Genomic DNA, 18,390 nt, shown 5'->3' on the forward strand with positions numbered 1-18,390 from the left:
AATTCAATAATAAAATAATAAGTTATATTTTTAATATATAATTTCTAAATTATTATTACTAATAAAGGTAAAGAAATTTATAAAATATTCGCAAATTTATTTACATTCGTTTAAGATTTATATTATGGAATTAATTTTATTTTTAAAGGGAGGGGGCGGTGTTTGCAAATATGGCTTCTCCCAGTTGCTGGACGTGGTCGTAGTGTCTATTTCAATAGTAGTAACGAAAATAGAGAAGTTTTTGATTTTATGTTACTTTGAGTTATGCCTAGAAACGTTAAATTGAGTTTGAATCCTAATGGAAACTTATGGGCTAAAGGTAAATTAGATTTTAGTACAAGTTACTTTAGGTCAAATATAAATGTATAGATCAGCCAAGGGTACAATTGCAGATCTGAATGACACTCTTGAGACTTTAACAGAGCTGTAGACCATAAGCATAGGAGCAAAAAAGTCAAAGAAACTGTACCTCTACTTTGTGTGATAGACCATTGAAATCAACCTACTTCCAAGCTTGAGAGTCACACTGCATGTTCTGCTAAGATTGTCACATTTAACTATTGGTTAAAGTGTACCTAGGTAACCCCTATGGCGACATTTCCGGAATCTCGATAGCATTTGCGATTAGAAATGCAAATTTTTAATTTTCATGGGCCCTGAGAACGCATGTTCTAACCTAACCTAACCTATTCTAATAAATTACCAAATTATTGGAAATTTATTAGGGGTTAGGTTAGGTTAGGTTAGAATGTGTTCCCTGATTCCAGCAAACAGAAGAAAAGAATAATTCGGTAATTTATTAGAATAGGTTAGGTTAGGTTAGAATGTGCGTCCTCGGGCCCACAAAAATTAAAAATTTGTATTTCTAATCGCAAATGCTATCAAGATTCTAGAAGTGCCACCATAGGGGCTACCTAGGTACACTTTAACCTAACTGGTTAGTCCATCTAATTACGCTGGTTTTGAATAGCCCACTTGACTGTTTGTGGAGTATTATATAGTTTTAAGGAGTGCGGGGGCTGTCCCCACGTGAGTACCTCAGTGCACAACTATATGTAGAGCAGTGGCGTAGTGTAGTGGGGGCGGCAGGAGCGGCATTTTTTCACAATAAATAATAATAATATCTTGTAAAAATTTGAACCATTTTGTGTCATATTTTTATCACACCTACGATTTGGACCAATTGAAATGAGCACAGAATTTTTTATTACTTATTCTGTGACGAAACTGGGGAGTCCCCTTTTTTTAAATGAATGTATAATATTGACTTCTTGCTCATTGTAGTGACTGACAACACTGTCTGTACTGACTTGTAGGGATTCCCCGTATTTTATTTAAGGGGGCGGGGAAATTTTAGTCTGCCCTAGGCAGCTGACACCTGCGCTACGCCACTGATGCAGAGCATGGAGAATAGGCAGTAGTATTGATTCCAGGTAAAAGCTGTTTTTAGTCAGTAGTTAGTGCATTTATTATTTGTTATAGGCACTGGTTGATATGCCTATAACTAGGGTTGCTGTATGTCCTGTATATATGGGACTGTCACTGTATTTCACAACTCAGTCCCATATTACTATTTGTCCCATTTTCTGCCTAAACTCTGTATGAGGCAGCCGGTGTGTAGTGGCACCCTGGATCTCTCAATCAGTCTCGACTATCAGAGCTCAGTGAACACTAATTTGTTTTGCACATGTGTAATAAAATAACTAATTGCTCAATCCTGCACATCAAGTCTTTTTTAGGTAAAACCATTTTAATACCTGTAATAAAAGAAGCCAAAGAGGAAGTGTCATTTTAAAGATGAATATACCAAAAATTGGTCATTTATAAAGAAAGATCAAACTGAATTTGAAGCACTGTGCTCTGTTTGTAATTTTCATACTGCCATTATCCATGGACTATGGTTAATGGCATTTTTACAAGTAAGAACCATCGAAATTGGCAACATCAGATTCTATTCAACCAATTTGTATATCTAAAAGATTATTTAGAGAAAAATAATACCAATCATAACTGTGAAGCAACTATGAAATTGAGTATGGAAGAGAAATGGCTGAAGTTTTTTGCAGATACAAAGCATATTGATCAGAAGTTGTATCTAATAAAGCTGTGCAAATACATATTTGCCATTCCAGCCCACAATGCAAATGTGGAGAGAATATTTTCCCTAATTAATGTCAACTCAATGATCAGACGAAAGATACAGGTTGTCAATGGAGACAATTGAAGCAATTTCGATTTATCATTATAATTTTAAAATGAGTTGCACCCAACTTTATAATTATGTGAAAGAAGAAAATGATATAATTAAGAAAGTAAAATCAACTTTAAAATATGGCTGAGCTGAAAAGGATTAGCCTTACATCTTTTTTATTATTCTACGTGTTTATTTTATTGGATTGTTTAAACTTTGATTTTTTATCAGAGTAAAATAAACCCACTTTTTTCACATTTTATTTATTTAGCATTTAAATAACTGTCCCATATCTATGCTTGGCAATTGTGGCAACGCTACATATAACATAACTTGCTTCCAAGCACGACATCCATGAGCAAGATGGCGACTGTAACTGTTGTCTCTGGGGTTCCACAGTTAGAGGTGAATATCTTGAAAGGGTCACGTGTATGGTTCCTTTGACTTCTTTGTTTTTTTTAATATGGTCTATAGCCCTGATAAGGTGACAACAGTGTTATTTATATCTACAGTTTTACCTTCAGGATTGCATGCTTTGTGATTCTTCTTCAACTTACTTGTGACACAATGAAAAATATCTTCACCGTTTACAAGTTCTCGTATATGGACTGTATTATATATGTTTTATTGCTTTGCATAATTTATATAACATTGCTGTACTAAAAATTGTTTTCATAGAGAAAAAATAAAATATTAATGTAATTATGAATTTATTGATTGATGATTAATTTCTTAACATTTTAAATATCTCAAGATAAAGAACGATTCGGATTTAAAATGCTCACCAAAATGGGATGGAAGGATGGTAAAGGATTAGGAAAGAACGAAGACGGAAACACTTCGCATATTAAAGTTTCTAACAAGGACGATCGGAAAGGTATGTGTTCTTTTATTGTACTTTTGTACGGCAGTCTTCCCGAAATTGAATTGACTGCGAGTAGGAGAGAGAGGATTATCAACTAACTTAAAATGATCTAAATGTAATGTTTATGTAAATATGAAATATTTCAATATTTTAAAACTCATCTGTAACCATTTAATTAAGTCTTTTTTGCATTTTCAAAATAATTAGTAATATAAAAGTTATATTTTAATAACATCTTGATAGATGGCAGGATCTTGAAGAAGTGTGGGGATGTTGATGCCACTACACTGATTGGATTGATGGGACAAGGGTGATCTTCCCTCTATGGGAAACCGGTGCCTATTTAGGTGTTAGGAACACACACAAAACCTGAAAAACTCCATGACCAGTCTGTTGGTCACATGCGAACTCATGCTTAGTGGGTTTATTCACTTGTCCCTATAGGGACCACATTGGTCAATTTAGTGTATGGAGACTGTTAACTCACTCTATTTCTATATGAAATGCAAAACTTGCGTAAGAAAACTGATTGAAACCATTCTTTAAGTCAAATATGAAAATTTGGAATATTTTGGTTTCGAAAATTAGAGTTAAGGAAAACCGTTATTGGTTAAGTAATATAAAACTTGTAATGTATACTTTTTGTAAAATATATGAGGTTTAGCTTTAATTGCTAATATAGTGAGTTGGAAAATTTATTGCAGGAGTTGGTTTTGTTGGAGCCGAAGATGATTGGATTGCCCATCAAGACGATTTTAATTCATTACTATTGTCGCTGAATGGACATTTTCAAAGTAAAGAAACGGATACGACCGAAAAGCCGGAACCCGCTACCAAGACTAAGAAACTACAAATATCTAAATTTAGGATTTAGTAAGCAATTTTATTTTTAGATATTTTTGGGACAGTTATATACAAGATGTCTGAAAAGTTACTGTGCAGTGAGAAATTTGTAATGACATTAAATTTTTATTTACAATATTGTATATGAGGACTGTAAATTGTTCATTTGGTACCAGTTGAGTGTACAGTCTTGTATGCAATATTGTATGTATAACTGTAATGTCATTATAAATTCCTTGTGCAGTAACTTCATGAACACAGAGTCACATGTGATCCAGAAATCTTTTGACTAAGCAGCCATTTACAGTGCCAATAATGTAAAGTTTTCTTTATGCAGTGTTAAACAGGGTGTGCTTAATTTAGCAAGGTTTTTACTTGCATGTTTTTATTATTAACTTTTTTTGCTAGGTGCAACCTGACCTGCAGATACAGTTGTTGTTTTCAGATTAAATAATATTTAACATTGTTTTTCTTCGTTATCATATATTTAGTTATTTATTTGAACAAAATAATATATACACAAAAAAAAAAGATACAAAATAATAAGGAAAATAGGGGAAAAATACAAGATCATCTGGATCACCCAATTAATTGTACTTCTATAATTTTGATATCTTATTTTGATATTTTTTAAAATTAGTATTTACTCTTAGGTTAATTGGAATTAATTTAAAAATATTTTAACACATTTTTTATTTTGCTGCAGTCTTAGCTATAATTTTTTTTTATGCAGTAACTATATACAGGTACACCTCCTTTAATCTGGACAAAATTACAAGAGGGAACTTGAAATTCCCTTATTTGTGCAGAATGAGGAATGATGCTCTGATCCATTCAATCTCTTGATTAAAAATCTGGAGTCTCCTTGACATTAAGCTGATACTAAAATGTGTACCATCTGACCGACTTGTTTCTTATATTAGTTTTTACAAATTTAGGAAATTTGATTGCTGTAAATACTCACATTACTTTGATCAGAAACTAAATGGTGTTTTCAAGTGTTATGACTTTTTCTGGATCCAAATCCACATTAAATGAGAAATTATTTTACCGTGACATTGTTATAATGCTGGGCTGCAAGTTTTAATTAATTTAATTTAAAATATATGCTCTTCACCTGAAATTAGTATTGTCTTGCTTCTGTACATCATACTGTTTCATTAGCAATAGAGTCATGCCAGTCATCTATCTAACTCCTTTCAGGAGAAAAGTTTTGAGTTGAAATAACATGACTTTCAGTACAAACTGAAAGTGTATATATAGTTAATCGGAGCCTCCTGCCTCTATGCTTTCCATATCTAGTCTTGACTTTCATCTATTTAATTTCGTTATCGAGATTAAGGAAGGACAGACCTACAACAGTGGAGATTCATAGGTCTACAATTTTTTCAAATTGTAGCTTGACAAGGGTGGTTAGTAATGGAAAGGACCTATACCTATAAATGAAACTAAATAAGGAAAAGGCAGTGATTTCACAGAAATGTTTAGGTGCGTAAATACTTCTAATTATGTTACATACAGTCGATACGAGTAATAAACTATATCATATAGGTTAGTCTAACTACGCTCCATAATGTTCACTTAATGCGTGTCTTTCTTGTAATATATATCTGTTAAGCTGCAAATACTTTTGATAATATCAACTCCATCATTAATATTCTGACATAAGAAACAGAAAACTGGTGATAAAGTTTGGGGTACTCCTTATACGTTATTTGAAGTCTTGTGTTTTGTTTCTTTTAGCTGTTTAAAGATTTAAACTTCTGTGTAATATTGCAAATTTAATAAATTCTATTAGAAATTATTATTTACCTAAAAGTTTTATGATATTTAACTTACTAATTTTTATAGCTATAAAAAGTTTTTCAAAGGAAAAGACATGTCGAATTATAGTTCAAATGATTTAGATGCTATCCTTGGAAAAAAAAAGAAAAAAGTCAGCAAAACAACTAAAGTGAGTATATTGTTTTTATAATGTTTAATAAATGTGTACATAAACATGTCATGTCTGTGTGTGTGTGTTTGTCCTTCATGCATTACCACACCATTTATCCGATTGCCATGAAACTTTGGGAAGTTGTTTAATACACTCCCGCGAAGGTTTGTGGCATATGTGAAGATCACCATTTCCCCCCTTTCAAAAATATATTTATATATAGATTAAGGCTTTTATGTCCAACAGATGGCGCTAACTTCCGACGACCTAAGTTTGCTTTTCTGTGAGGCATTATGCTTTTCTGTGAGAATGGACTGAAGCAGATCATTTTCTACCTATCTATATAAATAAAATACAACGTTTGTTTGTTCCTACCGATTCCTTCGAAATTTTGACACAACGTTGCATTCGAATACGCACGTGTTTTTATATAATATACATGTCGAAATTCCCCCTACTGGGTGGAGATGGACGCGGATTAAGGCTTACCGTGAAGAACTTGGCTTCTATTGGGTTGTTCGGAAAGTTCATAGCGATTTTTAAGAGAAATAAAAGAAATTGTTTTAAAACTAAAAATATACTTTTATTCCATTATGTATGCGCCATTGTTTTTAATGACGTGTTGCCATCTATGGAGCAGCTTCATGATACCTTCTTCATAGAACTTTCCAGTTTTTCCCACGAAAAACTGATCCACATGGTTTTTGCAAGCTTCCAAAGTATCAAAGTTTTTATCATGAAGGGAATTTTGTAGAGAACGGAACAAATGGTAGTCCGACGAGACAAGGTCGGGTGAGTAAGGGGGTGGGATAAAATATCCCAGCCTAGTTCCAATAATTTTTGGCGTGTTCGTAAAGACGTGTGAGGTCTGGCATTATCTTGGTGAAACACAATGTCTTTTCTATTGGCCAGTTCCGGACGTTCTTCTTTAATTGCCATGTTCAGCTTATCCAATTGGGAACAATACTTATTAGAATCAATTGTTTGATTCTGTGGAAGCAGCTCGTAGTACAGGATTCCTTTCCAATCCCACCAGACAGTGAGCATGACCTTCTTTGGATGAAGACCAGCCTTTGGAATTTTTAATGGTGATTCATTTTTCTTACCCCATGATCATTTTCGGCTGATGTTGTTATAAATGATCCACTTTTCATCACCTGTCACTAAATGCTTCAGAAAAGGGTCATTTTCATTTCGTCTTTTAAGAGAATCACAAATGGAGATGCGATCCAGTAAGTTTTTTTCTGTTAAGTCGTGAGGTAACCAAATGTCATAACGATTCACGTATCCAAGTTTCTTTAGATGTTGAAATACAGTACTGTTTGATGACTTCACTATGTCTGCAATCTCTCGAGTTGTGTAATGAGGGTTTTCATCCAATAATGCTTTGATGTGGTCCTCTTCAATAACAGGAGGTCTTCCTGAGCGAGGAGCATCTTCAAGGCTGAAATTACCCGTTTTAAATTTTGCAAACCACTTTCGAACAGTTGATTCTGATACAGCACTCCCACCATAAACATCTCATATCTTTTTTGCTGTTTGTACAGCATTTTTGCCTTTACGAAAAAAGAAAAGAAACAAGTGTTGATAATGCACGTTGTTCGCATCCATTTTTTGCAATGAGACAAATTAAATGCTATTTGAATAATCTTAACGGTTTTTGTGTAACGGACGCATCTCAAGGTCATTTATCGTAATATTCATTGGTTTGTACAATTCTAATCATTTTTGTGTCTATTGGCGTCTCAACTGTCAGCTATCAAAAATTGCTACAAACTTTCCGAACAACCCAATATTATACTATTTTAGATGCGGTTTTTTGCGTTTTTAATTGCGTTTTAATAGGTTACGTCAACAGAATATACACTAAAAAGGGATTTTTCGATATTTCCCAGTGGGGAGAGGGACAGGATTAAGGCTTACTGTGAAGAACTCGGCTTCTATTTATACTGTTTTACATGCGGTTTTTTGCGTTTTTAATTGCGTTTTAATAGGTTACGTCAACAGAATATACACTAAATAGGAATTTTTCGATATTTCCTTGCGGGGGAGAGGGACAGGATTAAGGCTTACTGTGAAGAACTCTGCTTTTATTATACTATTTTAAACGCGTTTTTGATTGTGTTTTAATACGGTACGTCAAGAGAATGTACTGTACACTAACAAGTAAGAAGGTATTTGAAATTCCCCCACGGGGGAAGTGTTACACATTTATAATAGATACATTTTGAGTCAGCAAAACAACTAAAGTGAGTATATTGTTTTTATAATGTTTAATAAATGTGTACATAAACATGCATGCACAAAATTGGGCATATTTAAGAAGTTTATTGTTGAATAAATGAATACTTTGAAGCTTCTTTTAGCATCAGGTTTGTATAACATAGAACACTAAGACTTAATTCGATATATGAACATCAACATAAACCCAGTTTTTCAAAGCCAAATGAACTGCTGAATTATCAGAGTATACTTTTCTATGCAATTAATTAATTAAATAGTAAATAATTCATCTAGAGATAGGCAGTTATGCTGACATCTATTTTTTAATGATTAAAAATTGTTTTCTTTAATAGGAAAGATTAAAACAGTTATTAAATGATGATTTATATGAAAACACTTATACCAGCAAGAAGAGTATTCAAGAATACTTTTCTGAGAAAATGGGAAATCACATAATTCAAAATAAAAAGATTGATGATAATGGTGAGTAAATTTAATTGAATTATTAAATTCTTAACGCTTGGGTACAAATTACCATTTAAACTAAAGAATAACACACTTTTAAACTCTCATTAGTCTGAAGAATGAGCTAATTTGATTTAGTAGATGGCTGTCAGCCAGTTAACAAGTTTTACTGCACAGTTGTTTTACCAAGAGCAATGGTAAATGAGGTGAAGGAATAAGAAATGAGTAAGTGAAAGTGCGGGTGGGATTGAAGTGTAGATGAAAATATATATTAGATATTATACACAAATATACATATTTAAGAATATATTTTACAAATTATTAAGATAAACTTTGTTTAAATAGTCTAAATAAATGCGTATTCTTGTTGGAATTGGAGATGGAGCTGTCAAAAGTCTTATTTCTTTGTTAATCAACAGAATAAATCAGCTGGCTAACTTATGCCGCTGTTTATCTTGAAGATTTATACACTCCTGTAACACATTGACCGTAATTCTATAGATTCTAATGCAGTGGTTCTCAACCGGTGTTCGGTAAGCCCAAGTGTTTCGCAGATTTAGTCGCAAATCGGAAAGTGTACAATCGTATTCGAGCCGCCGAATATCAAAAAATTAAAATCATAAAATTTTCATAAACTTAAATATATATGTACGACTCGTGCTTATGGAGTATACTACTGTTTCGAATAAGATAAAGGCAATGATAAAAACTGAATGAAATATGTAAAAAACATCAGGCACAAGTTTCCCATTAAAGTTATTTAGGTATATTTTTTCCTGTCTTAAAATTGGCATTAATAATATGAGTAGAGATTTTGAATTATAACTGCTCAATTCTAATAAAATAACTGATGACAAGCTTATGTATTTCATATTAAATTAAGTAAGTGTTTTGCTAAAGAAAATTGCTCACAAAAGTGTTTCGCATCCTAGAAAAGGTTGGGAACCACTGTTCTAATGCATTTTACAACTTCCGCAACTGGTCTTAAAAGAAAGAATAAGCAATTATTCTAGATATTTATCTGCCCTAAGGACATTAATAAAGCAGTTTTTAACTAGTTGGGGTCCAGCCAAGCCTACGGTTTAATAATTGGGTGGCGAGAGACGAACACAACATATACACTCAACAAATTTCTAAAAGATTCATCTCAGACCCAAACTCTGGTCTCTTGGTTGAAGCTATTGATTAGAACTCTCTTGAATCAGCTGTTGCTGCATAACATTTATTTATTTAATTCATTAATAATTTGATAGCATTAACAATAAGCAGTAATCTGATTGTGTGTAGTTAGCCAGTTTTGCACAGATGAGTTTCAAAAGTAACATTAAACCACTAGATTATTTATATTCTGGATACAATAAGGTTAGTTAAATTAATTAATTATCAAAATTTGGTTTAAACGTCGATAGTTGTTGTCGTATCGATAATTACAAATTCATTTTAAATTTGAAAAAGAATTGTGGAGGAAGAGATTAATCCAGAGCGTGACTTGAATCTATGATAGTCCTTCAATTGTGCTTCACATTTAGTTATATATTACCATAATTTTATGTATATAAGTTGTAAGTTATTCATGTTTAAAAGGCAATTTGTAAGGCAATGCAAGTTAAGCAATTGGATAGGTTAAAGCCTGTTTTAAATTACAATTACAGACTTGCACCTATTCACTTTGGCTGCCTCCATATGCATAGGATATGCAATGGGCAAGTTACTTAAATGTTTTATTTTTGTTCTGGTAATTTGAATTTATTGTAGAAGTATACTACTATTAAACTATCACTGAACGTAGACATTCAATGCCCTTATACCTTCAATCGCTCTCATATTAATATAACCTTAATTCAGCCTGAAAATCCAATAATTTAAGCTTAAGTTTGGTAATCTATTTAAACATTTAATTGTATTGCAAAGACAATATTATAATGAAAATAAAATGTGATTAATATTAAAATTATTTTGGGTTTTTTTTACCCTGTGGGTGCTAAGAGAGTCTTTTTAATCATGTCCATCATGAGTTCAACCAGGTTTACAAACAGTGTGGCCTGGCGTGAGGGACGGGACCAGATTTATCTGCAAAAAACCATGTGTTGAGGATAAATCTGAAATTTTAAGTTTGAAAATAAACCAATTTTTAATTACATTATGTATAAATAAACTAATAACAATAAATATATTTCAGAACCTGAAGATAATACAAACAAATCAGTAATGTCTGATGCAAGTTGTGAGAACGTTATTGATTCCAAGTTAACTCCGAATGGTTTTTCTGTGCAATCAGAAAATTTGGATGAATACAATCCAGAAATTTCTGAAGGAAAGACAGAAATGTGTTCGTCACCACCATCTGATACAGGTTTGAACGAGGATAACAAAAGTTATAACAAGGATACAGTTTCAGTTACTAAACTTAAAATCTGTAATGAAAATAAATCAAGTAATACATTAACTGAAAGGGTTAAGAAAGGAAAGAAAAGGAAACATTTAGAACAGGATTGTAACGAAAATAGTATGAAGGTTACAGCTATGGATACAGAAGTTGCGGATAAGAAAACCAAGAATAGTTTTCGTAAGAAGAAAGCTAAGAGAGAGAGAAATATTGAAGTTGCCGACAGTAAAATTGATTTTCACCCAAACTTTCATTTGAGGCGTAAAGTTTACTATGAAATAAGGGAATTTGCGGACACGTTTCCTAACAGCAGTGTCTTGTCAACAATAGAAAAGTGTGTGAATTTGCATAATAATGTAAACAATTCAATGATAGGAACTAGCAATTTACTTTTTATCACTGGATATGGAAACGGAAGTTTGGCGGATGCTTAAATTTTTGTTCAATTGTTACAGAATCAACAAAAAACACTGATTGATAAAGAATTTATAATGATAATAAATATTTATTATTGCTACACTTCTGAACAATTTAATTATGATTTTCCCATTGTTTATTGAAGCATAAAGTTTATTAAACAATGGTTATTTATCAAAATTAATGAAATACACCAACAAAAAATTTATTTACAAATTTTAAATTAAGACACAATGCGTATACATAAGACATAAGTACAAGTAAATATACACATTACACATATATTACAAATATTAATTATAGAATTTGCAGTAATGAAGTTCAGCTTGGTTCTTTAAATTTCATAGTAAGGAGAATCTAGAAATACAGAAAATTGAATTAAAATTCAAGAAATTTTACAGAGACAATTCTTATATCTACATAGATTTTGTTAATGAAGCGGTATACTTAAGAACAGTTTAAATCATTTCTATAAAGCAATATTTCACAAATTTTGTTAATTGACCTATTAACTTTGCTCTGTGGGTGCTGAGAGAGCCTTTTTTGTGGTGCTGATGGGTTGGACAAACAAATAATGGAGGCTGTATGTAATGAAGGACAAGGTACGACATCTCAGTCAAGTTTTCAGTGATTTACTCAAAGTTTTTAAGTATATGAACTGCATGTTGTTAGTGGTAGTTCGGGTAACTGCTGTTCTGAACCTTTTGTCATTGTTGTCTAATGTACAAAAAGGGGTTACTCCGTCACTCTTTTCTGCGCATTGGATGACAATGACAAAGGTTTTCATCTTTAGAGAATTGTGAACTATTGCTATAGTGTTTAAACTTTAATTTGTTAATTAACTGCAAAATAGCCAGTTAAATTTTAAAAATGTAATAAAATACTAATCGAAATTGAGTTTTACATCAAAATAATTAATATATTCAATTTAAAACCAGAGCAAAGTTGTTTATTTTTACAGAACATGCAAATAGATAATTTTAGAATGAATAATTTTTTGTACTGTTAATCCATTAAGTTTTTGTATGCTTAAAACAATTCCATGTACTATTAACCTGCCCTCAATACAGTACTGTACTTCCAAATTAACACTGCCAAGAATTTCCAGATGACAACTAATCATATGTAGTATATTGTTTGGCTATATGGAATCCAAGTTTTTTACAGTGCTAACTCATAATCATGCTTCCCACTAATGGGTGCATGAATATGGCTTATGTCACAGAAAACTTTAGTGTCTTAACAATTCATGGCTATCTTAACTAGTTAGGTTAATTATACAATGTTCTATGAGGTATCAAGGTAGGTTAATTATGCAGCTCTGTGCATAATTAACCTACCTTGATATCTTCTGATGTCTCAAAGTTATTATACTAAAATTTTCCAGTTTCACACTTCACTTTATCTAGAAATTTGGCAAAAACTCAAGTTCCACTCGTAGGTATAACCTTGGGTTGAAATGGACTGAAGAGAGGAAGGAGGAAGAGGTAAGATAGTGTGTAGTAAAGGGGGTGAAAATAGAGGTATTTTACAGTGTTTTGATCGGGGACGTTTACAAAATGTAAACAATATTCATATTACATTAACACACAATATATAAACAATATTTAACAGCAGATTACGACTAAGTTAACGTGAAATGACTCAAGAAGATTACACTTAAATGACTATAGTTGATTACAGTCAGTTATTAAAGATAAGTTATTTACAGATATATATAGAAACTCCAGTTCCATACAATCAACCAAAAGAAAATTCAGTTAAATTGCAATTTTCAGCTGATTTTATCATTGCCATAGTCTGGGCTGTTGAGTGCTTGTATGGGGCTTAAGAGTAGTGGGTTCTTTTGCCATTTTATTTGAACAATTGAAATATGTAGAATGTTTTGTTATTACTAGAATGCATACTTCAAGATATTTCTAGTAAAATTAACATTAATCTATAGGGTTAGTATGCACTATGAGCCCCTGAAGTTTAATGAATTTGTTTAGTAAAATAATAACTCATAGCTAATAATAATAATAATCTCAAATTCAGGAATGAGAAAAGATGTAAAATAGGCCCACCAGTGGCCGAGTGGATAAAACCATTGAACCCCAGTAGGGTTCACATTTCAATGGACTGGCCACATGTAGTTTTATGGATTTTCTTCAAGTGTATAACACCTAAATGGGTCAATTTCTCATGGAAAGTCATCCTGGGAGATGCCCATGTGTTGCATTGCCATCAAACCAAACTAAGAATATAGAATTCCTTACAAAAATATAGCATTGATGAAGTTATTTTAATTAACATTAATCTGAATTTAAAATATTTAAGTAACAAAAGGAAATAATTTCTCTAAATTATGGCACAGGTGTTTTCTAGATCATTTTCAAAGAACAGTAGATGAATATGGAGAAACACTGAAAGGTCATACATAAGAATAGAGTTATTGAGAGAAAAAAATTCACTCTCCATCAGTTAAGAAGAATTGGGTCAAAACAGATTGTCTACCGCAGATATAATTAAACGAAGTATCGACGGTATCAGAAAACAACAAATGCTGCTCGGCTACACACCCGATACTATCTTTCTCGATAACAAAAGTCATTCTTTCGGCAGATAAAAGGTAAAATATAATTCCAAAACTTGAAAAATAATGATTAACAATACAGATTTAGAGATATCATTATCAAGATGATGATATGTTAAATAGAATTTATAAAATTAGAACTCAGATGTAGTTTGTGCATCATTCATTCACAGTAATTAAGCAAGAGAGTGGGTATTTAAAAAAATAAGCTTGAGATGAGTTATGCTGTTAATTAAGCAACTAGATAACATTTAAACACAAAAGAATTGAGGTTTAAAAATATCTAAGATGCTGCTAATCATTAAAAGTTCAAAGTCTAGAGTCAAATGGTTGATTTTAAACTGGTTTTACACTTGAAAATATTTATAAAAACTCACAATTATACTTATCCAATTGCTGGTAATTGGTTTGAGATTCACTCGAATGTAATGGCTTGGAGTGGTGGTGGAGTTGGTGTGGTTGTAGAACTGCATTCCAAACTGCAAAGAAAAAAAATGGAGAAATTGCACAAGTTTAGATGGTGTCTAAGTAAATAAATTCACGTTTTCACGTCAATGAATTCTATTAGTTCAATTGTTATTTAAAATATTGTGTAAGAGGACGTGACTCGCCTGTTGGAGCCAGAACAGGTCAAAAGATTGGAAATAGAGCAACTTTTGTACTAGCCTTAATTATATATGTAAATATTTCTAGTGAACGTATTTAGGTTGTGGGATTGTTAAATGCCGAAATTCTCAAGCGACTTTTAGGAAAACCTTGAAAATTTGCCACCCGCTAGACAATTTAGAGGTTTACACTCCTCATAAATAATGAATTATAGATATTTTTGGCGTATTAATGACCTTACATGCAGAGCAACGTCCTGGTGTAGTTCACGGCGCATTGTACTTACTTATGTTCTTGCTGTTTCGTTGATAAGGGTCCAGCAAATTCAACGTGTCCTCATCAAAACTTAGAAGATTAGCCACTCCATGGTTTGAAAGTATTTGTTTACATCCTGTTTAAAATAATAAGCTTAACAATGCCATAAAAATTAGTTCATTATATCAAAAAACGCTTCTTTTACCTGCAACATAAGAATTTTTACAGTGTTGCTGGAGAAGATTCGAGAATATCTTGAGTAATTCTGTCACCTGTAAGTATAATTAAGATATTTCAGGTTAATTAATGTTAAATAATTAAAAGAGTGGTTTAGCTTTAATTGCGTGCGTTTATATGACGAAAAACTGAATTAATTTTTATATTTCTACACTTTTTTGGGTCCTAAATATTAAATTTCTCTTAAATTTTATATGCATTCAAGTGAGATCAGAGAAAACTAGATTAGTTTGTGTTTCCATTTGTTAGAACTAAATCGATTTTTATTTCCACGTGTTAAAAATCGATTAATTTTTATACATTTCACCACGTGTTGAAGTGAAACTGATTATTTTTGAACTTCCACGTGTCGACAAAACATTCATTTACAAAACTGGAACTTAATGAAACAGATTCATTTCCAATTTTGAATTTACCGCGTGCTGAAGAAATAGTTAAATTCATGTTCATGCCGCTTCACACCTGAGATTCACTGATTTATTTACATTCCTGAATGTTTAACACGTGAAGGGAAGAGATTAACGCACATGTTTGTACATTACAACACTGAAAAAAAATGAAAATATATATCTTGTGTGATATCATGTGCTGAAGGAACTGATTAATTTACATCTTTTTTCATTACATGTCCTAAATAAATCGATTAATTTATGACCATCCACGTGACACAGAAACCGATTAATTTACGATTTCGAACATCCACGTGTTACGGAAATCGATTAATCTTCGATTTCGAGCATCCACGTGTTAAAAAAAACTCGATTAATTAATTATTTTTATAGATTTTACGTCGTAGAACAAGGAAAAAGGCCGGATTTGCAGATAAACCAAACAAGGCTGCAGCTTGGGGCCTCGTTTTTTTACGTGTATCCTTTATATTGTAGAGGGGAAGGGCCTATTACGTGTTATATAGCTTAGGGCCACAATAATAAGTCCAGCCCCGTCGCGTGTTTTTGTTAAAATGTACAAGACAAAACGAGTCAGGTTTATAATTTATAGCGCAAAATGAACTGGAAGGTTATTGTATTTACCAACATTCTGATGCCACAATACACATTTAAACAATGGTAAAAGACCTAAAACATTATTTATAAACCAGATAACCTTACTTTAAACTGCAACAGATACCAATCTAAGAATCATAAGCTCCGTTTTACTCCATTTATTAAGTAGAACTAATGAACTAAATATGTAATTTCTGGGGAGTGGCATAGTGATCTATAACACTTAATTACTCGATCTTAAAGTAATTGCATAAGGTTAAAACATTGTGAACACTTGAAAAACGATCAGAAACAGAGATAAAATTGTTTGGATCCAAAACTTCTTCCAAATTTTATCTATTAAAAAAAAAGTATTAAGTCGTGCGTTAAGGACACTTAATACTGGTTAGATCTTTAAACTTGGTAACAATTGTGATGTCACAGATCCTGTTTTTATGCGGTTCACATGTCCACACAACAACGCAATCGCTACACCTACGTTAGCCCTTTAAAAGGTAACGCTTTGATATCGCATTTTTGTGTCAGGTGGGGCGAAAAAAAACACGTTTCCTTGTTAAAAAAACTACTTCCTTTGTTTCGTTAAAGAAAAAAGGGTTGATTATCAAGTCCCTAATTCCCCTAACTTAAAAGCTACTTAGGAGCAGATGTAGTACTTAAAATAGTATCTTCGCTCGCATCCTAAATTAAAAAGCTTCGTCTCGCTTAAGGGGTGGACCAAAAATCACTTATCCATATAGGCTACTGCTGTTGTATTCGAATACCTCACAACATAAATTTTCTTCCATTTACGATTTATATTTACGTGTACGGCCTGGAACGGAGAAACACACGGGCCATCCTTTATAAACTTTAAATTAAGCTACATTTTGCACTCGTTTTTGGTGGATTAATATAGTTGCAATTTTCTACGATCTTCGCCAGTTGGGGTCGAGATAATTTTAAGCTTTAAAACCCCATAATTATTAAATAAAATATAAAGTGTATTAACCAATTTTTTTTCGACAAGAGGAGCTCATTTATGCCACCTGATGGAAGAAGAGTAATGTATTAAATCCACAATTAAGAAAAGTTAACGCGCTAGAATGACCTTTTACCATTAATGAACCATTAAGGGACGGTGCCCACTGTTTTAATTAACTGTCCTAACCCATTTCGTGCGAGAAAAATTCGTAAAAACTTAAAAGAAATTTTTTAAAATTCCCTTACCTTTTCATCGTAAGTGAGGAGTTCCCAAATGGGGATGGCACTGGGACGAACCATAGCCAAGAGGCTGACGAACACGATCAAACGCAACATGCTCGCATAGCCACAACACAGCAAAAGAAACTGTCGATAGCGGTTCACCTCTTTCGACTATTCAGGGTTAAAATGACTGTAGAGCTTTACTGCCAAAGGGTGATTATCGGGTCAGAAACGAGAAACATTACGGGAGGGGGAGAGGAGTGGTAAGAGCACTTACGTCATCGCTAACTCCCCACCGTCTTTAACGTATGCCGCAATAATGGCTTAAAAAATCAACACCCATCGCCTATTTAATAAAAATTTATTAAAAATAATCCGTCTAGGGGGTCTTCTTATTGTTACGCGCGTGTTTTGTTTGTTAATTTGTAATAACCACAAGGTGTATTCGGACAATTAGTGTTTGGTGAAGGATTTCTGGTGTTTCGGTGTTAGTAAAAGCGTGTGATCGAACAAAGAGACCGTTTGCTAAGGTCACAGGCAACTTCCTGGTAGTAGTACTTGTCCTCAGGCGACTCCGTTTTTCCGGTTTTGTTATTTCTAAAGAAATACAGTTTGTTTTCTCTATATCCATTAGTACAGTTCCGGAACCAAAGCATGCGAGGTCATACTTTAATCTATTTTCAAGGATTTTTTTTCGCCTAATGCGATTTAGTTAATGTATTGCCGGATAATCGAGTAAAACTAAATGATGATATTCAATTGTTTACGCGGGCTTTTCTTTTATTAGAATAAAGCACTTCGATTCGATTATTACGTCACAATTATCGATGGGCAATTGTGACGTAATAATCATCACCCAGTTGTATTTATGACGCAACACAAGTAAAAACTTAAGGAGGCGCGATGGTGTCGCATCTTTCCTTTTTTAGTAATTGAAACGTTATTGTGACGTTATAATTCAAAAGAAATTGACGTTTAAAATTTGCATTATTACGTCATAATGCTTTAAAAATATGTATGTTAATAATTTTTCTATAAATGTAAATTTCCGATAATGGAATTAAACTGTTTTTTTTTTTTTTTTTTACTGTTCTTAAAATAAACTCGTCACATTTTTTTTTTTTTTGTGTGTGTATTTCCATAGAAAGAACTGTTCCAAATTTGATAAGTCTGATTTGTTTCCTTTGATAAAGGCTAAATTTGAT

General features: G+C 32.5%; 2 protein-coding genes across 2 annotated transcripts; one reads left to right on the forward strand and one right to left on the reverse strand.

Moving 5' to 3' along the window:
* Positions 1 to 166: 166 nt before the first annotated feature.
* LOC136969097 (PIN2/TERF1-interacting telomerase inhibitor 1-like) lies at positions 167 to 11,428 on the forward strand. Its single transcript, XM_067263202.1, has 6 exons — positions 167 to 319; positions 2,946 to 3,068; positions 3,761 to 3,929; positions 5,751 to 5,853; positions 8,412 to 8,541; positions 10,703 to 11,428. Exons 1-6 carry the CDS (start codon positions 265 to 267, stop codon positions 11,341 to 11,343), a joined length of 1,221 nt encoding a protein of 406 aa, XP_067119303.1. The 5' UTR covers positions 167 to 264; the 3' UTR covers positions 11,344 to 11,428.
* Positions 11,395 to 17,528, reverse strand: LOC136969098 (rhythmically expressed gene 5 protein-like). Its single transcript, XM_067263203.1, has 5 exons — positions 17,210 to 17,528; positions 14,968 to 15,034; positions 14,794 to 14,898; positions 14,279 to 14,380; positions 11,395 to 11,683 (listed from the first exon to the last, which is right to left on the reverse strand). The coding sequence occupies exons 1-5, from the start codon at positions 17,297 to 17,299 to the stop codon at positions 11,661 to 11,663; spliced, it is 387 nt and encodes a 128-aa protein (XP_067119304.1). The 5' UTR covers positions 17,300 to 17,528; the 3' UTR covers positions 11,395 to 11,660.
* Positions 17,529 to 18,390: the final 862 nt, after the last annotated feature.

Source organism: Centruroides vittatus, unplaced genomic scaffold (genome assembly GCF_030686945.1).
Source record: "Centruroides vittatus isolate TY-2023 unplaced genomic scaffold, ASM3068694v2 contig_17, whole genome shotgun sequence".
NCBI lineage: Eukaryota > Metazoa > Arthropoda > Arachnida > Scorpiones > Buthidae > Centruroides > Centruroides vittatus.